This window comes from Homarus americanus, unplaced genomic scaffold (assembly GCF_018991925.1).
Source record: "Homarus americanus isolate GMGI-L3 unplaced genomic scaffold, GMGI_Hamer_2.0 scaffold32531, whole genome shotgun sequence".
NCBI classification, from domain to species: domain Eukaryota; kingdom Metazoa; phylum Arthropoda; class Malacostraca; order Decapoda; family Nephropidae; genus Homarus; species Homarus americanus.
In genome coordinates, this window is record NW_024755865.1 from 764796 (window position 1) to 789648 (window position 24853).

Here is a 24853-nt window from a genome sequence, read left to right on the forward strand (position 1 = left end):
TTATGTGATTTTGTGGTGTTGTCCTGTGTTCAATGGTACCAACGTGTGGTGTATGGTAAACTATTGTGTTAAATGGTGCTCTCGTGTTTTAATTATCATTTTCACTTGTTGTATGTTGTTGGTGTTATCTTAAGTTATCATAAAATTTGTTGTATTTTGATGCGTTATCTGTTAACCGATTATGATATTCTACTGTGTTAAGTGATATAACCAATTGCTATGTGGTGGTATAATGTGTTAGATTGTGGTACCTGGTATTGCCAAGTGCTATCATGTGTGTTATCTAGTGTTATCGTGTTATATGTGATGTAATTATGTGAATGCAGGACCTTTGTGTGTTATATTATGTTTACTTGTTTAATTAACATTTAAAGTGTCTGATACTCTTACGTTATTATCTAATGCAGTAGAGTGGTGGAGGTGGAGTGTCTGCTAGCAGTAGAGTGGTGGAGGTGGAGTGTCTGCTAGCAGTAGAGTGGTGGAGGTGGAGTGTCTGCTAGCAGTAGAGTGGTGGAGGTGGGGTGTCTGCTAGCAGTGGGGTGGTGGAGGTGGAGTGTCTGCTAGCAGTAAGGTGGCGGAGGTGGAGTATCTGCAGAGTAGAGTGGAGGTGGAGTGTCTGCTAGCAGTGGGGTGGTGGAGGTGGAGTGTCTGCTAGCAGTGGGGTGGTGGAGGTGGAGTGTCTGCTAGCAGTAAGGTGGTGGCTGCTAGAGGTGGTGGAGTGGAGTCTGCTAGCAGTGGGGTGGTGGAGGTGGGTGTCTGCTAGCAGTGGGGTGGTGGAGGTGGAGTGTCTGCTGGCAGTGGGGTGGTGGAGGTGGGTGTCTGCTAGCAGTAAGGTGGTGGAGGTGGAGTGTCTGCTAGCAGTGGTGTGGAGGTGGAGTTTCTGCTAGCAGTAAGGTGGTGGAGGTGGAGTGTCTGCTAGCAGTAAGGTGGTGGAGGTGGAGTGTCTGCTAGCAGTAGAGTGGTGGAGGTGGGAGTGCCTGCTAGCAGTAAGGTGGTGGAGGTGGAGTGTCTGCTAGCAGTAAGGTGGTGGAGGTGGAGTGTCTGCTAGCAGTAGGTGGTGGAGGTGGGGTGCCTGCTAGCAGTAAGGTGGCGGAGGTGGAGTGTCTGCTAGCAGTGGGGTGGTGGAGGTGGAGTGTCTGCTAGCAGTGGGGTGGTGGAGGTGGAGTGTCTGCTCAGCAGTGTCTGCTAGCAGTGGTGGTGCCTGCTAGCAGTAAGGTGGCGGAGGTGGTGTCTGCTAGCAGTGGGGTGGTGGAGGTGGAGTGTCTGCTAGCAGTGGGGTGGTGAAGGTGGAGTGTCTGCTAACAGTGGGGTGGTGGGTGGGGTGCCAGCTAGCAGTAGGGTGGCGGAGGTGGAGTGCTTGCTAGCAGAAGGGTGGCGGAGGTGGGGTGCCTGCTAGTGCTTGCTAGCAGCAGCAGTAAGGTGGTGGAGGTGGAGTGTCTGCTAGCAGTGGGGTGGAGGTGGATTGTCTGCTAGCAGTAGGGTGGCGGAGGTGGGGTGTCTGCTAGAAGTAGGTTGGTGGAGGTGGGGTACCTGCTAGCAGTAGGGTGGTGGAGGTGGAGTGCTTGCTAGCAGTAGGGTGGTGGAGGTGGGGTGCCTGCTAGCAGTAGGGTGGTGGAGGTGGGGTGCCTGCTAGCAGTAGGGTGGCAGAGGTGGGGTGCCTGCTAGCAGTAGGGTGGCAGAGGTGGGGTGCCTGCTAGCAGTAGGGTGGTGGAGGTGGGGTGCCTGCTAGCAGTAGAGTGGCAGAGGTGGGGTGCCTGCTAGCAGTAGACTGGTGGAGGTGGGGTGCCTACTAGCAGCAAGGTGGTGGAGGTGGTGTGCCTGCTAGCAGTAAAATGGTAGAGGTGGAGTGCCTACTAGCAGTAGGGTGGGAGCCAGGTGGCGTGAGTGTAGTTTTGTGCGGTGCGGAGTGGGGTGCCTGCTGGTAGGGTGGCTCAGTGCCCTGCGGGACGTCACGACGATAGGAGCTACGTCACCCTCACCTCCACGGTCCTCACTGACCCGGACAGGCTGCCTGTTACACTCCCCTCCCAAGTGACTCTTCCATCATCTGTCCAAGACCTCAAAAATAATCACAACCCAATCGTAAATACTTGCAAAAATACCTGAAAATCGACGAAAAAACGAAAGGAAACGGAATACCGTTAAGAAGCAAGTCACCCAGAGAGCTGCGGTTCACATGCTTGCAGGTACCTACATCAGTGCTGTGATCACCACTGACGTTGAAAATATTACAGCACGGGAACGCGACTCCTTGTGGCTATACACGGAAACTAACCTTAGGATTACACGCGAGTGGTTTTGTGCGTGGCCAGGCCGTGTGGGCCACAGTGCAGTGTTGTGAGTACGAGAGTGAACATGGGTTTAAAAAGTCTCTGACGCGAGGCGGAGTAAAACAATGACTGAATAACGAGGCGGAGGAGTGAAATAATTGGTGCATTAATAACAAGAGTATCTATTAATTAAAGTCGGTTAATTGGTAGGAAAGTAATTGTAGAGTGTGATACATTAGTGAATTAACGAGGAGGAGGGAGCAGGACAGCTGAGTCAAGGCTACTAACTGGGTTTTAAAACTTTTACGGTAAGTGAATGTGAGTTTGTCGCCCTTTGTAGAAATTGGGGAATGTAAATAAACGAAACGCTCTGAGGCTGTTCATTGGACTTGGTTGGTTGGGTTTGATGGCCGGCAGTGGTGTGGGTCATTAGGACTGACACCCGCCACTGTATACACAACAAACCTTGATTATATCTCGCCCTTGATCACGTCTGTCCCCCTCACGGCGACCAGATTGTGATCACTAACACGTTTATATCCTCATCAACAACCAAAGTAAAACAAAGCCACAGTTTATTTCACATTTTTTTTACACTTCAATTATAATTCATTCAGGTAATTATTGTACCTGGTGAGATTATGATAATCGATACATGTAACACTCTATTTTTTAGGGGGTGAATTTACAACATCTAGTCACGCGATAGAATTTTATATATATTTTAGTTGTTATTAATATTACCATGCAATAATTATGAGGTGAATTATCAATATCTTAAGACTATAATTTAGTGTAGCTGACAAAGATGGGTATTGTGTCCCGTAGACTATTCGCAATGTTTTTTTTTTTGCTCTTTCTTTTTTCAATCACTCTTGAGGTACGATTTTGTTTTAAAAGACACCAAAGAACATCCCATTTCATTCTTATTATCATTTATTCCTATAATGATAGAAATCTTGTATTATTTTTTTCAACTATGTATTAATGTGACTCTTTAAATATTCGGGTGTGATCAAAGTTAATAACTTGTCATATATAATCTCAACCGTCCCATCATCTATAACCCAGGATCAATTGTTTGTCCCGTGCCGAGAAGTTTACCTTAAGTCTCTCATGAAGAATATTCTATCTTTGTTCTGTGTGGTGACCTTGGATGACTCAGAAGGTTAAACTTGCCTCACACGGACAGGTCAGGTCAGGGATCAACTTCCGTTTTGTAAGTGGTTTATGTCATCCTTATACCGACATCAACAGTATATGAAACTTATTATTGGATATGTATACCAACCGTATAGATAGCTTATTACATTATGGTATATAGTTTTACCTGCATGTACTGTAAGCCGTATATGTGTGTGGGTGTGTATGTGTGGGTGTGGGTATGTGTGTGGGTGTGGGTGTTTTTTCCTGTGAATGTGTGTGCGTGTGTTTATGTACCCGTCATAAATTAGACACATACACCAACATGAAGTTATTACGGGTCAAAATATAGACACTTTATAGCGTGAACTGCATCACTGACTGCCAGAACTATTTGGTTTACACAGTCACACACAGGTGGGCGCGTAGCCTAGATAATTCTATATATTATTCCTTTGTCTGTCACTCACGATAATAATAATAATAACACAAACTCATTTTTGGTCTCTGAAAATTAGTTCACAGTTAAAATTTGAGAAGGGAAATTTTAATGTGGGTTTTTAATCGATATTTTTTTGTGTTACTAAATAATGATTCGTTTTTATGTAAATATCTCTTTTAAAACCTGTTATACCTTAAGAAATTTGATGTTTTTTTATATATCTTTATATGTGTATATCATGCACAGGTGTATATCTGAAACTATTAGTAATGTTAATATTCCTGTTTTTATTATTGTTATCGTTGTTGTTGTTATTGTGGTGGTTGTTGTTGTTGCAATAAGGGGGGCGTCTCCCTAAGAGTTTTTCGTTGGGTCCCTCAACCAGTTTAATATCTGACGGTTTATTTATTCTCTTGATTTATTTTAAGACGATAAAGTTATTCCTGACTCTTATTTTTCTCAAGGGTAAAGTCATTTTCTGCTGTTGGGTTAAACTTTACAAAATCCCCCAAGGTTGTTAAGTTAAAACACAATAAATTCTATAACATACATACATACATACATACATACATACATACATACATACATACATACATACGCATGATTATTTTATTGTTGACAAGAGCGGCCCGTACAGTACACGTTTTTAGAGGCTCGGCTGACATAGGTTACGGTTGTGACGTCACACACACAGTAATGACGCCAGACCCCGGAACCCAGAACTCAGTTGTCTGTTTTGTTGACTATTCTATAAATGTTCTCCATGGAACAGATATATGAGTAGAGGCTTTGGATTAACATTAAACTCCTATGTTATATTTACTTTACATTTTGGTTAATTGTACAACGGTGTTTTGGTTTTGTTTTTTCTCGCGAGTATATTAGCTAAGCACTTTATCCCGTCTCTTTAGAGTGACCGAAAACGGATAGTGTTTGTATTGTGTTGTGTGAGAGATCTTAAGACAACAGTAATAAGAATATGACTTATATATGCCGAGTGGTGTTGGGGCTTTTAGATAATCGTGACAATTCATTCGCGAGATGGTGCTGGTAGTGCTAACGTCAGGTCCTCTTTGTTACCCCTTTTTGAATGAGTATATATGGGTACCAGGCGATGGGTAAGAGGTTTAGACAGTTGTTGTAATTTTCCTGTGAGGGTTAGTGCGGATTCAAGGCGTCTGAGGGATTTTTTCAGCCTACCAAAGTAAAGTGTTGATGTTAGTTTATAAGGACGTAAAGAGTTGGAGGAAGGTTTTAGTCCTCCGTTGAGTGAGGGTTCATTAATTAAGTCCCCCCCAGCCTGCAGCCAATTCACTTGTTTGGCACACCAACCCAAAATAAGCTGAGCTATTCCCTGTTTTTCATTTATCTATCTGCTACTTCCTTTTCTTTCTTCCATCTTTCTTTGTCTGTTTCCTCTTGCAAACTTCCACGTTCCCCCACTGTTTATACTTACTGAGGCAACGCACATTCTTCTAACACATTTCTTAGTGGAAACAAGTGGCAACTCCTTCGCTTATTTAAATGCCAAAACAACATGCATATTTCTCCAGTAAATGTTGGAAATATTGTTCTTGAACACTCCCAGGCGTACAGACGACCAGTAGTGGAATGTTTAGAGTTATTCTTGCGTGGGAGATATTTTGTGGGGATATCTCGGTGTAGTGTAGAGTCCGTGTGTAAATATTGTTGTTAGGTTTTATGCAACTCACACACGTCTCACAGACTTATGTCCAATTGTAATATGATTGCTTTCTGTTGGAGTTTATTCATACTTCCCTCTACTGTAGCTTTCCTGTATGGTACTGTATTATATAGACCATGTATTTATTGTTTCATATTTATTCTGTACTTTTTTATAATATAATGAAATGTTAGCAAGCTCTACACTGCCTTAAACGCAGGTCAGGGATGAGAATAAAACTGAATATTTAAACTGAAACTGAAGTCTTTAATGTCAGAAAAGTATAGAGGATAAATAGGTTTTTCCTCCTAAATAAGCGGGATATTAAGATACATTGACACTCAAAACATGAAGTAAAAACATAATAATCAGGCATAGGTAAGCTGGATTATACATCATGAGCCAATAAATTCCATTTCTATCAGGCCCATCAAACCAAGTCTAATCCAACCATCAAGATTAGAGCCTCGTACTAATGGAAACCACTCCTAATTGGCCCTAGCCCTCAAGGTTCCTAATCCTAATGATCACAACTAATTAAGTTAGGTCCTATTACAATTGAGGCTCATTTGATCTATTACCCTATGGACCAGTTACTATAATATAGTATGATAGTTATACTCCCCATATGGTTTATAGTCAAGGCTACTTCCCTCAGCACTTCTGTCCAACGTATTTGTAATTACCACACGCCGTCATGAGAGTAGCGAGTGGATGCTATAATTAAGGACAATGAATGTCTTAACTCGTAAGATTAATTTAAAGAGTTGCTGGTCTATCACGACGAAGATCTAGCACTGATTAAGTTACGAGTGGAGTGGAGGGTAGGAGTGGAGTGGAGGGTAGGAGGGGAAGTGGAGGGGAGAAGAGGAAGTGGAGGGTAGGAGGAAAGAGTGGAGGATTGAAGGCAGATGGAAGGGAAGGAAGGAGAGTGGAGAATAGTAGGGGAAGGGGAGGAGAGAGAGAGGAGGGATAATAGAGGGTAGGAAGGAGAATGTAATGGAGGAGAAGAAGGACAGGGAAGTGGGAGGAAGGAGAGAAGAGGGAAGGGAGGGAGGGAGAGAGACAGAGAGAGGGGGAAGAACGCCCCACACAATCACGGTGTGAATTCTCATGCTCACAATGGTCTGTTTCCTGTTTCACTGCCCCCGCCCTTGTTAGAATCAGTAATGCGAAGCTGAACGATGTCTTTTTTTTTACTGAAGCCAACGAGTCACGCACCTGTTGACAAGACTCGCTTCCTAGTTACTAAATAAAAAGTAGATTTATTTTTACTTGCAAGTGTCAATACAACTCTGAACAAACATACTGTACCCTTCAGTTTATTTTCTTTATCTATATACGCCTTATCAGGGCTTGATAATATACATCTGTCCACGTGTTTATATATCTATATCTATATCTGTCTAACCTTTGATCATATCTATATCATTTTATTCACAGGTAAGCACAGGCGCATTTAACCTCAATAGACTGAAATAAATCCATTTATCTTTAGCACACGTCTAATAAAACACCTTTAATCTGGGCTTTCTTTTCTTTGTGGTCGGGATGAATCATAATTATTCCCTTTGTTCACTGAGTCCATTCATCGCTGAGTGTCTCCTCCATCCCTCACCATCCACTCTCTCACTGCTATGTGTTATTCAGAGCTTATTGTATCACATCAGTCACCTGGGCATATTAATCTACTTGCTTATTATCAGAGTGTTTTCAAGTCTCACTCATATATTAATGAGATGGTTTGATTAGGTTCGGTTGGGTTAGGTTTGGTTTGGTTAACGGTACTAACTTCATCACCTTTAGATATATACCCGTAGATATTAATTATGGCATCAGGTGTTAATAAAGTGATGGATAAGGTCAAGGCGGATGATGAAGGTCACAGAGGACGGGTAAGGTCACAATATAGTTTCAAAGTCACATCAAAAGGTCAAGGTTGTAGATGGAGGACATAAGGGCGTCACTATATAACACAAAGGTCAGGTCTGTGCTGTGCAAATTCACGTGTTTACTCGTAAGAATCTTTAACTAGACCCTTGGTGAGGCTGAGTCGACCAAAGCCAAAGTCTGACAGTGTAATGACAGACGAGGTGACAGTGGAGTGACGGGTTTGTGACGGTGGTGTGACAAGAACAACACCAGTTAAATACCACTAACGATAACACATTGATCAGGAAAGTCAACTCCTGTCCATCAAAACAACCGGAAGATCTGATTAAAAACACACACTCTCTCTCTCTCTCTCTCTCTCTCAAAACAACTTCAGGTGCGTTTTCTTTCTTACCCAATTTGTCTTAAGTTTATATGACAAAATAGTTGACGAAGCCAAAGGTGCCTAGAGCATGATAAGTGTACCGCTATTTAAGTACTCGTCCCCACAACACATCTCTACTTAACACTGATCTTAATCTAGGGGCGAGACATGACCTATACACATTGACTCTCTTCTGTTACATTTCCACCAAAGTTCTTAATTAGAGGTGTAACAGGTGTGTGTGTACCAAACCTCAACGGAGACTAAAATATGTCTTAATTCTTCTCAACAAGTCGACACAAATTCTTGGTTTTGAAGGTTGGGGTCTTCTTGCTCGGGTATTCGACCTAATTGGAGTTGAAATTAAAGTAAATCCTTTTATCCTCAACTCATGTCAGCTGTAATGGGGTTCTCAGCACCCAAGACGAAGGACCTCTACACCCTCAATAGTGTTCTAACCTCCTGCAGTATTTTGTTCACTTCACCACCAGAAACACACCTCGTACATAGTGTTGTTGACAGGTAAATGGAAAAGCTGCATAGGAAATGGTGACCTCGTGTGGGGAAAGTTTACTGAGGGGATGTTAAAACTGATTTGTTGGAAATTGGAGGTTTGTGCCAGGTGTGTGTGTGTGTGTGCCAGGTGTGTGTGTGTGTGTGTGTGTGTGCCAGGTGTGTGTGCGTGCGTGTGTGTGTGTGACCTGACCTGTTTATTGTATATGGGGAGAGTAATACGTTAAATTAAAGTATGAAATGGAGGTCACAGCAATCACCCCCATTACACACTCTGAAGCAAATTAGAAAAGATGTTTTTAGAGTAATTATTCTGGTCTTCTTTCACTTACCACCAGTTAGGTTAGGCTAGAATAAGTTAGGGTGGGTTTGATTAAGTTAAGTTGGGTTAGGATAGGTTCGGTAGTCATACTTGCTTCAGTACACTTAATATTTACACTAATTATCAAGATACAAATATGAAGTGTGATTATTATAATATTTTTACTGGGTGTAGAGTCAGTGGGTGTAGTCATGGTGTGTTTAGACTATGGGTGTAATGACCTTGGATGGGTGTAAGCGTTTTAGGGCGTAGTTGGCTGAGGGTGTGGTGATGTACGTGGGCGTGGTAGTGTCCGTGACTATACCGTCCGTGCTGTCATGTTACCGGAAGCGAGTCTTAATCAAGGTCTAGGTCACTGGCCTTCTAACTCTGTAATCTTTGTGTTCATTCTTTACCATCACTATTCTACTCATCCCTTCAATTCTGTGTTTAGTAATTTATGTTATGTTGCCCTTTCGTGTTTCCTCTTGGGTTATGTGGCTCTACCGTGTTATATTCCTGTGATTGTGTTCTATTTCTGCTTTTACTGTGTTATGCCTTCGTGACGGTGTTATATCTGTGTGTTATTTTATTGTTACTGTGTTATGTTGATAAGCTGCCATATTATAACCCGTATATGTGTCACTTACCTTTACAATCACCACATAAACATATTATTCAAGTCTGTGTGGAGTTTCTTTCATCAATGGTGTGAGACCCTGTGAAGATGAGTGTAAGAGAACACTTGCACAGCCACACACACACCTGGATATACATACACCTGCAGACCACACACACACACCTGGATATACATTCACAATTGCAGACCACACACACACACACACTCCTGCAGACCACACACACACACACACACACACACACAAAACTGCAGACCCACACACACACACATACACACTTATAGACCACGCACACACACTTGACATACATACACACCCCTGCTTCACGTACACACGGGTGAAAGCTACTATCATGTTGAAATTATAAATCTAAAAAGTATATTAAGTCAGAAAAACATAGATATAAAGTGAATCACCACAACAATACTGACACGGAGGAAGGAACATTTTGAGTGTTGTGGCTCTGCTAAAGGCACACGAGAGTAAAGAACGTCTTTATCAGGTTCAAGCAGAGACAACCGGTGACCTGAAGCCGAAAATATTAATGACCATCTTGATCTCACATGACCGTGGCCCAACAAGTGGTGATGGTGGTGGCCTTTGATGTGAGGATGAATGGTTTGGCTGTGACACTCTGAGTATGACACTAGTGACACCTCCTTGTTTAAACGACATTAATCATCGAGTCATAATAAACACTTAGCTAGATGCTCGGTCGCTTTGAAAATAATTAGTGAGTTCTGGAATATAGTTAATCTGTCGTATTGTAAGTGTATGGGCCTATGGTATATCAGACATGCAAAACGGAATAAAAAGAAGACTCATTTAAAAGACCTTATGTGTGGGATCCATCTTAGCTAATCACCTTAGATCTTGATTTTGTTGTTGTTGTTAGCCAATCAAAACCTATACCTATATTTAGGCCAATTTCGTGTGGACGTTCTAATCCGAATCCACCTTTCCTCTTTAACCACGAACGTATTTGGGATTATTTTATTCTGTGATTTTTCTTTTTCTAAATCCTTACCTGACACGCAGTTCGCCAATGATCTCGCTAACTTTTCATCTCGCGTAAAGTGATGAAGCAGTAAGTTCATATTTCCTTGGCGTCGAGTAAACAAAGGAGACGAAACAAAATCGGATATCGGTTATCAGTTCGGATATCGGGATAATGTACATTACGTAATTATTATTTTGTGTGATTGTTACTATCCTTCACAATATTTTTCTGTGTTACTTTGCTGTTCTTCACTATGTTATCCTGTGTTATATTCACCCTCATATCTCCTTTCTAGTTTATTAAATTTGTTCTCTATAACACCATAAAACTGTTCTGTCACGGCTCAGTTCCTCGGTAGGTTTTTTGTTCTTTGTTATGTTTTTCCGAGTCCTGTGTCGGTGTTCTTATAAGATTTGCTTTACATGAAACTTTATTCAGTTTCCGTTGAATAATGTTGAGTAAGATCGATGTATATTGATAACTAAACAGACAGACAGATAAAGTAATTGATGGTGGGAGAGATAGAGACAGGGAGACAAATGAACTAGTATACAAATATAATTATAAACTAACAAGTAGGGAGAGAAAGATAAGCAAACAGTGAGAGAGAGAGAGAGAGAGAGAGAGAGAGAGAGAGAGAGAGAGAGAGAGAGAGACTTAATAAGCATGTTACAGGGTGAGTTAGAGTGACGCCGGGACGATGAATCATAACTGGACCACAATTGGGCAAGATGCTTACTCATGCCTGGCAACTGACCCCATGAACTTGACCTTCAGACAGACACAGAGACTAATAGACAGTCACAGACAAATAGACAGACACACAGACAGATAGACAGTAAGAACAGACATACAGACAGGGAGATAATAAGAACAGACACATAACCAAACAGACATTAATGACAGACAGGACAGGAAACAACTACAGATAAGGAAAATGGAGGAGAATTTGTTGTTTTTATTTAAACTTACAACAATGAGCAGGAAAACAAAGAAAAATACAAACTTGTTCCTTTACCTGTAATTAATACCTGTAGCTGTAATTCCCCTGTTTCTGTGCTGTTATTTATGTATCTTATCCTGTACTGCTAGTCTTGTGCTTTAAACCTAAAATATCATTTGTACGTACTTTTACACCTTAACCTGTAATGCTGTTATTTTAAGGCTTTTACCTGTATTTCCTTTCATTTATCTTTACTTTGTACTGTTATCCTTGTACCTGTAATTTATTTTTGTAGCACCTTTAGTTATTCCTGTACTTTAACCTGATACTGAGAGGCACAACACGACAGATTATAAAGTCACGATACAGAAAACAACAATTAAACGACTAAATCAACCAAGAAACACCTTTTTTTTTTTTGGTGCATTAAACACCTGAAAACGACAGATGAAAGACTCTGGTGGACAAACACGAGCTTTTTGTCCTGTAAACGTAGAACACGACAGCTAAAAGACTGAGGTGAGGGGGACAAGTACAGAATTGTCGTGGAGTAACATACTGTACACCTGAAAACGAAAACTAGAGGAACCCTTGACAAGCGACCCCGCAGTCTGGCAGCGACTAAATACAGTGATGACAGAGTGGAGATTTGGCCGTGGGACGAGGAAGTAGAGGTTATGTGTATGTGTGTGTGTGTGTGTGTGTGTGTGTGTTGTGTGTGTGTGTGTGTGTGTGTGTGTGTTGTGTGCGTGCGTGTAAGTGAGAACATTCACAGGAGAGGAGAGAGGTAGAATGTAAGAGAGTCACAGAGACATATCATTACATATGTGTGCGTGTCAAAGAGAGAGAAAGAGAGAGAGGGCGAGATAAAGAAAGAGAGAGAGGGCGAGATAAAGAAAGAGAGAGAGGGCGAGATAAAGAAAGAGAGAGAGGGCGAGATAAAGAAAGAGATAATACATGTGCAAGAGAGAGAGACATAGAGATGAAGTTACTTACGTGTTCGTGTGTAGCAAAAACAAAGAGAGGGAGACTCACTAATTGCATATCGTGGGTGTGTGGGCGTGACTGTGGTTAGTGCAGTAGTGGGCGGTGAGACGACCACCCTCCTCACTGAACCCTTGTTGCCCGTAAACACTTCTTTTATACGTTCCAAGTATCCTAGAACCGATTTCTCTAATGTTAAAATCCTTCTTCTTATGCTACCAGTCCCTTAAAATCTGGTGCGGTTTATATGTTGAATGCCCCATAAAATCTGACTCCTCTAATGTGCTGAGTGTCTCATAAAATCTGACTCAGGAAGTTAACATCGTAATGTCAACAACACTACAGGTAATATTAGTGAGTGTTTATGGGAGTGTTTCAGCCAGGTGTCCTCACTAAGGTAGGTCATAAACTCTTCAGGTGATGTACAGTACAGGTCCCTTGTAACAAATGTAAGCTTGATACACGGCCAATTTCTTTAGTGTTGAGGTATAAGAAAAGAGTATTTGAATCACCTGTAGATTAAACAACCTAACCTTATCTTACCTAAACTAACCTAACCAAACCCAATCTAACCTGACCTAACTTAACCCCCCCAGGTAGCGTTAAAATGGTTAATCATCAGGTGAAATAGCCTGGGCTTCGTATTTTCCACGTGCTATCATATCATAATCCTCTACTATAAGACGAGTCGTACAAATAAATACAGTATTCGACTAAGGGTTAATGGTTGGGAACAGGTGCCTAACTTTACAATCGGGAGAGTGAAAACGGTCATGTTCAGTGCATCCTTGTACACCGAGAACTTAAGCTTCGTTATGCTATAATCCCATCGCCCTTAACTGTCCGTCAGACTTATGAGACCCACTTTCAAAACAGATGCTAAATATATCCCCTAAGAGCCTATATTTTTAGATTCCTATTTGTTTTATGTACCTATTTCTTTCTTTATTAATCCGTTTGTTTTTTTACTAACATTTGTTCGTGTAAAGGAAGTGAATTTGTGGCAACATATTTGACATACCAGGCAATAGCTGTTTCTGGAGTTCTCGTAAAAACTCTTGATATGCCGCTCTGATCTACGCAGGTTTGGGGGATTAGAATTTACCAGCCTTCAATACCGCCTTTAAGCTGTCGTGACACTTGTATCAATGGAGATTCTGTCGCCGGTCATTTAAGAGACTCGCGGCAGATTCTAGAAATATTTCCCGTGACTCTTGAAACAGGAGGAGGAGGAGAAGGCGTAGTGAGGACGAGAGGGAGAAGTAGTGAGGACGAGGAGAAGAAGTAGTGAGTAGGAGGGGGGAAGGAAAAGTAAGGGAAGGGGCTGAGAGGGATAAGGAGTATAAAGGAGTGAGAGAAGGAAAGATGAGTAGTTAGGTAAAAGTGAAAACGGTGAGAGAAGGGAAGGAAGAGGGATGAAAGAGAGGAGGAAAGGGGAAAAAAGGGGACGAGGGATTAGGGGAAAACAGAAGAGTGAAGACTGAAGATGATGGAAGAGGGATGCTGGGATTGGGCGTAGAGGGATGAAGAGGAAAGGGGAGGGAAGAGGCGGAGAGGGAGGGGAGAGGGGAAGGGAGAGGCTTGGTTAGTGTTGGCAGGGAGGACCCGACAACACCTCGTGAACCAAAGGCTGATAAACAGGTGTTGTTTTTGGTGGGCCTCACTCACATGTCCAAATAATCACACCTGAGTACCCGGTCTATCGTCACCCCTTCCTCCCCCCCCTTCCCCACCCCCTCCCTCTCACCTTCCTCCACCCCCTACCTCTCCACCCCCTCCAGGTACTTCTGTCTCTCCCATACTCGATCCCTGACCAGTGGCGCTACTGTTGTTCTGTGTTAATTTTTGCTACTAACTTTTGGTACTATGGCAGTGAGTTGTTGTTAGCTAGTCAGTGTTTGGTGCTGTCACAGTGAGTGGTTGATTGGAGCACTCAGCGGGGGTGACGGCTGTGGGCTGGGGTGAGACCGGGGATGTGGTTCTTGGGGAGAAGACTGGGGTGAAAGGTCGTTAGAAGGGCTGGATTGAGGACGGGGGTGATGGCAAGGGTGAAAGCAGAAATGATGGCAGGGGTGAAGGCAGAGATGATTGCAGAGGTGAGGGTTGGGGTGAGGGCAGGGATGAAAGCAGAGGTAAAGGTAGAGATTAAAGCAGGAGTGAAGGCAGGGGTGAAGGCAGGGATGATGGCAGGGGTGAGGGCAGGGATGAGAACGGGGGTGAGGGTTAGGATGAGGGTGGGGATGACGACCAAAATACTCCTCACCACGCGGTCCACACCTGCCGCCTCCCTCGGGGCCTCTCACGGTGGGGAGAGGCTGAGAGATGAGAGGGGGGATGAGGGAGAGTAGAAAGGGAGGATGAGTGAGTGGGTAAGAGGTGAGAGGGGGGAATGAGGGAGAGTAGAGAGGGGGGATGAGTGAGAGGGTAAGAGGAGAGAGGAATAATGAGGGAAAGGAGAGGAATAGTGAGGAAAGGGAGAGAGGGGGAAGAGAGGGTGAGAGGAGAGAGGATGAGGGATAAGATGAGAGGAGAGAGGGATAATGAGGGAGAGGAGAGAGGGAGGATGAGGAAGAAGGTGAAAATAGAGAAGGAGAGGGAGGATAAATAAAGTGCAGTTTCATGTATCTTTTAGACGCAATATTTTTTTTCATGAAAGGAAAATATAATTCACAAGTCATGTATATATGGGAGGAGTGACATGCCCTGTTAGAGGGCAGGAGGGAGGGAGAGGATGCTGTGGTGGGAGGGAGAGAGGGGGAAGAAGGGGGAAGAGGTGGAGGTGGGAGAGAAGGAAGGGGAGGGTAGGGAGGGAGAAAATGGGAAAGATTGGAAGAAGATAGGGAAGGAGGAGGGTAAGGATGGAAGGAAGAAAAACAAAGAAAGTGAAAACAGAAAGGATGGAGACTGAAGGGGAGGAGACACAGAGAGACAGAGAGATAAAGAAAGACTCGAATTGAGAAAGAGAGAAGGGAGTGGAGGAAGGATGGTAAGAGGAGAGAAAGGGAGGGTGTGGAAGTAGAGTGAGATGGAGCGAGACAGGGAGGGAGGGAGAGAGAGAGAGTGTGGCAGTGGAGGGAGGAATGCAGGAAGAGGAAGAAGATAGAGAGAGGGGGTTTAATGTAATAAGTTAATGTAGGAGAGGCATTCGTGTAAAAAGTTGAGAGAGAGAGAGAGAGAGAGAGAGAGAGAGAGAGGTAAAATATTCATCATTATAAAGAATACTACGTCACTGAATTAAATTAAAGGAATTAATTCAGCTTTTACATTATAACTCTCTTTTCACATCTCATTTTCTTTCTTTCCATCTGTCTATCTGTATCTCTTCCTACCACCTGTTCCTTCTTTTTATCCTTCCCCCCGCCGTCTTCCTGGCTCTAGGTAGGTACTTGGCCGCCAGCTGGTAGCGTCCTCATGAATCAACAGCACCGGCTGGGAGACGAGAGGTTCCAAGGCCGAGGAAAAACTAGTTAGCTGAAGCTCTCTTGCTCACCCCAGTCTGTAACGCGAACACGTGTTAGCGTCTCGTGGCGGGTCACAGACTTACACTGAGCGCCCAGTCTGTACAGAATACTTGATGGCGTCTTGTGGGAACTCATAGACTAGCACAGACTCACAAATGGACCAGTCTGTACGGAATATGTAATGGCATCTTATGACTTTGAGAGATTCACATAGAATATTACAGACACACACAACTCACGGTAAACAAGATCCAAATTATCTAAGATTTTACCATAGATTTTCCCCCTCAAACTATGGCCAGAAAACACCTATTTGCTGTAGAGATTCGGGCAATTTTGACGCAATTTGACAACCAGGTTTGTTGTGTCTTACAGCTTATATGAGCCCGAAATATTCATCTCCACAACTACAGGAAAATTTAGTGGAACTTAACACATGTACAGTATATTTGTGACTCAGTTCCTCAGTGGTGGCGCGGGGAGGGTGTTTTTGTGGGGGGGAGAGAAGGAGTGGTTTTACCCTCCGAGAATTTATTAAGGATAAAACTCAAGGTATGATGGTGATGATTGCAGTTTTCTGTGAATTTTGACACTATAGAATTAATAATGCAGAAAGTTAGCATGAAGTTTACTTGACATTTTATATTTTAATTAATGAATATCTTAACAAATGGATAGGGAAGAACTTGTATAGCAGGAAGAAAAGCAGTTGAGGTGAGAGAAACTAAAGAGAATCCAGATGTGAAGGATGTTTGTCAGGTTTACCGGTGTGTGTGTGTGTGTGTGTGTGTGTGTGTGTGTGTGTGTGTGTGTGTGTGTTTCTTCATTTAATAATTGTGAAGTTTTGTTTACAGGAGAGCTTACGTCAGATTCGTGAAATGAACTAAAATTGTAAATCATTTCTTAGGACGGGACTGACAAGGTACACGTAGTTCAAGGTACAATTTTGTTTTTGCAGGCGATGTTGGTGAGATGGTGAGGAGACACGCCGGGATGTTGGGGGCGGTGGCGGCGGTGTGGGTGTTAGTGTGGCCTCTCATTACCACAGCCCAGGAGACCCCAGGTTCAGGATGCCCCAGGTGGGAGGACAACCCGTGGTGTCCTTGCTATAACAACGACGATGGCATCTTTATGGAGTGTCCCATGGTGTCGCTGGAGACGGTGGCGAGTGCCTTGAGTCTGGTCCGGGAACCCATCAAGAGTCTCAGCATCTACGACCTAGAAACCAATGTAGCTTCCTTTCCGTCGGGAATCTTTGGAAAGAGCGCTGGTGTAGTCAACCTGCAGATCTCTCACTCTAATATAGAGAATGTGGCTGACGGAAGTCTCAGGGGGCTGGAGTCAACCCTCGAAAAACTAAGTATCCAGCACTGTAAGCTGTCAGCAGTTCCTCAAGCGGCGCTCCATAAGTTGTCGAAGCTTCAAGAACTAAACCTTGAGTCAAACAACATTACAGATCTTCCAAGCTTCATATTCACGAAAGTCAACATTCAGAAATTGAGCTTAAAAGGGAATATGATCAGTTTGATATCTGATTTTGCATTTGATGATCTGGAAGAATCGTTACAAGAACTCAATTTGATTAACAACGACCTGAAGCAGTTACCTTTAACTTCACTGCAGAAGCTGAAAAATATCAAGAGGTTGGAAGTCGCGTGGAATCACATTTCCGAGCTAGACATAGACCCGGCCTTACCTCTCCCTTCTCTCGAATACTTTGATCTCAGCAGTAATAAAATCCATAAGATCAAGAGCAAGAGCCTGGCTGGAGTGCCCGGGCTTATCTCACTCTCTCTCTACATGAATTTCATTTCCAGTGTGGCCAAAAACGCCTTTAAGGAAAATTCGCTTTTGGAGACGCTTTTCTTAGGCCACAACAGCATCAGAGAGCTAGACCAGGACACCTTCACTCACACTCCACTAATACGAATCATCGACCTCAGCAGTAACAACATCCAAGTCATCCAAGGCGGCCTCTTCTGTAACCTCCCAAAGCTGGAGGAACTTGTACTCTCCAGGAACAACATACGGGAGATAACACGAGAAACCTTTGAAAATTCTTCCAGTATTAAAGTTCTTAATTTGGAGCACAATGCTATTCGATTCATTGAGTTGGAGACCTTCAGGGAGATGACACAGCTGGAGACATTACTTCTGAGTCACAATAACATTCAGGAAATATACCCACGGTTGTTCATGGCCAATGGTAATCTTCACACACTGAAACTTGACCACAATAGGATAAATGAACTAAATGAAATAACCTTCAAGAACACAACACAATTAAGGAAACTCTTCTTGCAGAAAAACAAAATAGCAATGATCAAAAGAGGTTTATTTTCTCGCACGACAGAACTCAACGAACTTCACATGCAAAATAACAAGATAGAAGTGGTGGCTACAGGGGCTTTTTCTAGTCTTCAGAAGTTAGAACACTTGAGTCTTCAGGAGAACGAGATCTTTGTGCTCCCGGACACACTGAGTCACGACGTCAGCGCCCTCCGGTACCTGCGCGTCTCCGGTAACAACCTCAACAGCCTTCATCAACAAGCTCTCAGTGGCCAAGGACAACTGGATTTCCTCTGGCTTGATCGCAATAACATATCGGTGATTGTAGAAGGAGTTTTTAGTGATCTTACTTACCTTAGGCACTTACACTTAGAGGAAAACCACATTGCTAACATAGAAGACAATGTGTTCATCAACATGACTGACCTGCGGAAACTCTTCCTCTCGCAGAACTTCTTAGAGTCCGTCAACGAGAAGACATTTCATGGCCTCAAGTCACTAACTGAACTTTACTTGAACAAAAATAACATAAAAGAAATCGCTAGGAATGCATTCCAAAGTTTAACGAATCTAGATAAATTGGACTTGTCAGAAAACGAATTGACTGTTATCAAAAAGGAATATTTTGAAACGGAGCTCCCAATAAAGCAGCTTAACATTGACCACGCACATGTTGGAGAGATAGAGGAAGGCTCTTTTGAAGCTCTCATGTCCTTAGAAAGCTTGAGTTTACGAGGCAATGACTTGCATCACCTTGACGAAGGCTTCCTCAAGGTAACACAGCTAAGGAACCTTGACCTAAGCAGCAACAGCTTCCAAATACTGGATGTTAACAGTTTCGTTGGTCTTCCAAACCTTGAGACTTTAAACCTGAATGACTGCGATATTGAAAATATACCCGAAAAGTTCTTTGATGCAAGTATGGCACTGAAATCCTTAGACTTAGGAAGAAATCGACTTACATATCTCAAACCCACCTCATTCATGGGACTTTCTGACCTCACAAAACTTGATCTCAGTAGAAACAGTGCTGGATTAAACAGCTGTAGATCATTCTTGATCACGACGAAACTGGAGGTTCTCTCCGTCAGCGGCAATCCTATGAGGGATCTTTGCCCAGCACTTGGACAACTTCAAAACCTGAAAGAACTGTATGCTTCTAACATCTTGATGAATGACGTACAGATCTCAACGATGGAGCAGTTACAACACCTTGAGGTCTTGGATGTATCGGACAATATGGTCACAGACTTTCCCACAGGCAGCTTTCGAGGTTCTTCACTCAGACGTCTTAATCTTGCCGAGAATCACCTTCTGCAGCTCCCCGACTCGATGTTTTTCGACGGTATGACTAACCTAAAGAGCCTCAATATCTCCGGCAACCCTCTCCACCGACTGACAGGACCAGCTGTGGCCAGGGGCGTCACTTTAGACACCCTGGAGGAACTGGAGGCGACTCACACCAACCTGACGGTGTTGACCAGTTTCGAGCTCTCCCACATGCCGGCACTCAGATCTCTCAACCTTCAACGCGGGGCCATCAGTAAAGTGTCACCAGGAGCTTTCAAAAGTCTCTCTCAGCTCTCGACGCTCAACCTGGGGCACAATATGCTGGAAATCTTGCCTCGAGAGAGATTACGAGGGATGGTGACACTTACTCACCTCAATCTCACCCGAAACAGACTCAAGAAACTCGACCAACTGCCCACTGACTCCAATAACTTAAAGGTGTGTTGGCTTAGTCTTTCGAGAGTTTATTTACACTACAAAACAGAATACATTGCGTGAGACAAATAAATGTAAAATCAAAATAACTCAAAATATAGTTACAAAATATTTGATCACAATACAGGCTAAAAAAAATAGGCTAGCCATTTTTATTATAATAAGTAGTGTACTGCTAATATACCTCCATGATACTTCTATTATTATACTACTACCATTACACTATTGCACTACCATAATACCACTACCATTACACTTTTGCACTACCATTACACCACTGCCCTACCATAATACCACTACCATTACACCACTACAGGTACTGGATGTGTCAGGGAATATGTTGACAGAGTTGGACGAGACAACACTACGTCACACTGAGGGTCTGGAAGAAGTTATCTTGAGGGACAACTGGGTGACGGTAATCCACCCTCACGCCCTCCAGCACCTCCCTCGACTCTCTCTCCTCGATCTCAGCCACAACAACCTGGAGGTACTGAGGACAATTGTTCTAAAACCTGTGGAGAAAACCCTTGAGTCACTCTACCTCAATGGTAAGTTGTTGTTTTGTTGTAGTGTGAGATCTCTTGTAGTGTGAGGTCTGTTTGTAGCGTGAGGTCTCTTGTAGTGTGAGGTCTCTTGTAGTGTTAGGTCTCTGTAGTTTGAAGTCGTTTGCAGTGTGAGGTCTCTTGTAGTTTGAGGTCTGTTGCAGTGTGAGGCCTCTTGTAGTGTGAGGTCTGTTGCAGTGTGAGGTCTCTTCTAGTGTGTGACATCAGCCTTAAAATACAATAATATATATACACTAATAGATGTATACAATCTGTGAAGGCTACTGAAATAATCTCAGGATCTTTATAATTTCTTGCCTCAGTCTCTGTACTTCCTCCTCCTCATATTCCTTTTCATTAATACTCACCTGTTTTCCTCCTCCTCCCTACAGGTAACCCAGTGACATGCGGGTGTGAGACGGTGGAGCTGTGGGCGTGGCTCCTCAACCACCCCGCACAAGTACACAATCCTCACGACATTACCTGTGACCTACCTGAGGTAAGTATCCTCTCCTGGTTAATGACTTTCGTAATTAGTGGATGTTCTTCTAGTTCAATTTAGGTGCTATACAATATCTTTTTGAAGCCTCGCAAAGCTATTGGCTACTTGTGAGACAGACATACGAACAGACATCATTATAACGAAGTCCCACGTGAACTGTTTAAAAGTCTATTGGAATGATGTAAAAAAATCAATTATGTATTTATTTTCTGTGTAGTGATCTAAGATGATACAAGTTCTCCAGACACAAAAAGGGAGAAAATTGCTGGAAAACCTAATGATTTGTCTATTTGTCACTCCAGACGCTGCGTGGTCAGTCGTTCCTGCTGATGTCATCCTCGACCTTCTGTCCTCAGCCAGTGATCCTCCGTCTGGCCATCCAGGACATACAGAGTCAGTCGCTGCTGGTGTCGTGGCAGGCGTCCAACTCCTCCGCTGTCTATGGCTTCAAGGTCAGTATACCGGGGTGGTGGTGATGGACAGTATATGCGGGTGGTGGTCGGTATACAAGGGTGGTGGTCAGTATACAAGGGTGGTGGTGGTGATGGACAGTATATGCGGGTGGTGGTCAGTATACCGGGGTGGTGGTGATGGACAGTATATGCGGGTGGTGGTCGGTATACAAGGGTGGTGGTCAGTATACAAGGGTGGTGGTTATAGAGAGATACTTACATATAAAATATCAACAACACTTGTCCTCCCTCACATCCACAGGTGACCTATCAAACTCCTGACGGCGAAGCAGCGGGAGCGGAAGTGACGTCCTCGCCCACGCTAGGTTTGGCCTCCAGGACTTTCCTATTAGAGGAACTTCAGCCCAGCACGGAATACCAGGTGTGCGTGCACGGACTCACTAAATCCCTGGGTCATGCCCGCGCTCACACCGTTGACGCCGTCTACCACAAACAAAAGGTAAGATGATACATTACCTGAGTGAATAGGATTAGTTGTCAGCAGCTCTATGAATACCAATCCTAGCTAACTGAATGAAGATCTTATGGATCAATCCGCGTTGACGCTGCTTAGGATTACTTCTCGACCACTTGAAATTTATTTATCATTTTATAATTATTATTATTATTAGTAGTAGTAGTAGTAGAAACAAAAAACGTAATAGTAGTAGTAGTAGTAGTGTAGTAATAGCAGTAGTACTGTAGTAGTAGCAGTCGTACTGTAGTAGTAGTAGTAGTGTAGTAGTATTGTAATTCGTGTTGACACATATAGACCCTTATACTTGTCACCTGACAGGAGGAAGGTGCACGGTGCAGCCGGGGACAGACACTGCCACTTCCGGCTTCCCCAGCGACGGGCACCTCAGGGGGCCGGGTCGGCCTCATTCTGGGGGCGACGGTTGCGGCTGCACTGCTGCTGGGTGTCTTTGTTGCCCTCATCTGGTACCGCAAGTGTCGTTCTGGGGACAACCAATACGACCATGAGCCCACCAAGAGACCCAACGGTGTTCCCCCCGACTACTATAGCCACTACCAGGCACGACCCAACCATCATGAAGAGGAAGAATTCGCCTGCTAGAGGTCATGTTCTCGCTGTCTCTCTCAGGTTGAACTTACATACTACCAAGTGTTTTGTGTCCCTTTACATGGAAAAAAAGTCCTTTATATTTTCTCGTGAACTTTACTCCACTCGCAGGCTTACCGAACTTCACTGGAAATGTCTTAAATTTTTAAGTTATTATTCCCTGCCACAATGTCACACGATAAAGACACTTGTCAAAAGTGCCACAAAATTTTCACTTGACTTAACGATTATTATTAGACCATGATTTAATTATGCTTGAGTGTACTGTAAGTTCAAACTATAATAGGTACTTGACACTCACAAGAACCTGACGGACTTGGTAAAGACCTTGTTAACCCATAAGAGAATAACACTAGTCATCCTATGAAATATCTCTTTAAGTAGTGTCTTTAGTGACGAGTGATTGAAACACACTTATAACCCAGACACATGGGCGGAGTCTGAGGTCGGAGGACGATATCGATGGCCAAGAATCATGGCCGTGGAAAATGGATTTCTGCTCTTAGCTCTGTGAAAGGTGAACATTTTATGATTGAAAAAATATGGTAATAATAATAAAACTCTGATTAACGTCTTGTGAACATTCTTTAAAGTGTAGTGGACTGAAGGTATGCCACAGGTGAAGGAAAAACTGACAGTGAAGTGCTGTGAAGTGCTGCTGCGGACCGAGATATTTTAAGTGTTTTCTGGGAACATGTGAGTCATCCCTCCATCATCAACATGGGAAAAGTATTGCAGTATGTGCAGTCGCCACAGAGGTGAAGATTTCATCACATAAACGTGGAATTTATCAACACTTATCCACACTGTACAAGGGTTGTATTAGAGTTCCTTATGTTTGTGAGGGGTTGTGGTGATGTCATTTCTCTTAATTGTCCAAAATGTACAGCTGGCTGACTCACACCAAGAGTTGGCGACTCAACTTGACCTTAGAGTCACAGGTGTCGTGGCGTCTCGTGATGTCTCCTGCAAGTATTACAAGGAGAACAGATTTGGTTACAAACAAGAAGTGCCTGTTGTATATGTAAGTAAGACGTATTGGAAGTTCAAAGACTATTTTGATAAAGAAAAAAAACACTGTATGTGCATTTACTAGAGAGGTCAGTACAGTTATTGCCTTACGTTTCACGATATGTGCTCAGTCTCGTTACTTCTCTAACCACGATGCTTTCAGTGTTCACCGCTAACTATACACCGAGCCAATGCATAGAATAAATTAAAGTACATTTGTAGTCTAAGAAGCAAATTACTGTTTTTGTTTTTTTGACTCATTTGTACAGTCTCATTCAAGATTCTTCGAACACTGCTGGAGACAGCTGGCAACTCAAGGCCGTTTGTTTACCATAATACGAAACAACAAAGCCCAACCATTAATTAAGCAACAGAGAACTAAGTAACTAATCACCAATAACCTTTTACATTCATTCATAATTTTTGCTATCTACTGTAGTAAACAAACGGCCTTGAGTTGCCAGCTGCCTCCAGCAGTGTTAGAAGAATCTTGAACGAGACTGTACGTCGAACAGAACTCTGCACTAATAGTTTAGTATAGCACTGTCTTTTTTTCTTCGATTTCTGTCTGTCTGTCTGTCTGTCTGTCATTGTCTTTCATGCCATAATTCTGTTTCTTTCATTAGTTTCACTCTCTTGATTATCCTTGAATATTTATCCATCTCTCAAGACAGCGTGCTAACAAGGCTTTTTGTCTTAGCTACTAGTCACATCCCGGCCCTAGGGTAGGCAAAGTCTTGTACAGTACCGTAACCCTCAACAGGATCTCCATTAATCTTCTGTGAATATGACGCATTTGTCGAGGTACAGTACTCATAGGTTTGCATTTACATATGTTAGGTCCCATCAGCTGTATAAACAAACACCTGGGCAGTGGTTCCCTAGACGGCGGCACAAGGTGGAATACGATTATTAAACTTAACAAGGATGTTAGGTTAGTTTTGGTCATGTTAGGACACTTAAATATTTGCCTTATGATATTGAAATGTGTGTTCCGCATTGTGCCGCCGACTACAACTCTACTGTCCAACATTTATGTTTAAAACTTATTAGTGGTAAGTCGTATTTATAAGTGAAGTATTAATTAATATTCCAAAGATAATGTTAAGAGCGGGCTGGAACTTAAAGCACAAGAGAGTGACGGGGTTATTGATGATGGTGATGAGTAACTTAGATGGATGTGTGTATGTGTGTCTGTCTGAATGTAGATGGATGTGTGTATGTGTGTCTCTGAATGCAAGTGTGTAAACATATGTGCGTAACTGAGGTGCGTATGTTATTGTGTTTCTCTGAAGTTACGGACCATCAGGGTAAGATAAGATATACTGGGGAAAACAAAGCGTTTGTATAATTTTCTATAGTAAAGCAACAGTGAAGGTAAATATGTGATGAAGATAGTGTGAAGGAACTGTAAATAAACTAACAAAGTCTGATTATGTCTTTGAAGTATCCTTTTGAGTCTTGGTGATGAAACGTTAAGTAATGTATGTTTTTACTTATATAGAACGGTGTTTTTTCTCTCTCTCTCTCTCTCTCTCTCTCTCTCTCTCTCTCTCACATTCACATTATCGGGTGAGCTTGCCGACGGAGGAACAAACAGCCCCTTGTT

General features: G+C 43.0%; 1 protein-coding gene across 1 annotated transcript; it reads left to right on the forward strand.

Annotated features, from left to right (window-relative positions):
- The first annotated feature begins 1905 nt into the window (after nt 1-1905).
- LOC121856694 (chaoptin-like) lies at nt 1906-24677 on the forward strand. The gene is made up of 7 exons (XM_042352384.1): nt 1906-2578; nt 16595-19653; nt 19967-20201; nt 20588-20694; nt 21000-21149; nt 21412-21609; nt 21946-24677. Exons 2-7 carry the CDS (start codon nt 16609-16611, stop codon nt 22225-22227), a joined length of 4017 nt encoding a protein of 1338 aa, XP_042208318.1. The 5' UTR covers nt 1906-2578; nt 16595-16608; the 3' UTR covers nt 22228-24677.
- Nucleotides 24678-24853: the final 176 nt, after the last annotated feature.

Excerpts from the sequence above, each read along its gene's own strand:
- LOC121856694 (XM_042352384.1), top strand. The coding sequence starts at position 16,609 with ATGGTGAGGAGACACGCCGGGATGTTGGGGGCGGTGGCGGCGGTGTGG. Across the intron at positions 20,202-20,587 it reads TGAGTCACTCTACCTCAATG|GTAACCCAGTGACATGCGGG; the intron begins GTAAGTTGTTGT and ends TCCTCCCTACAG. Across the intron at positions 20,695-20,999 it reads TTACCTGTGACCTACCTGAG|ACGCTGCGTGGTCAGTCGTT; the intron begins GTAAGTATCCTC and ends TTGTCACTCCAG.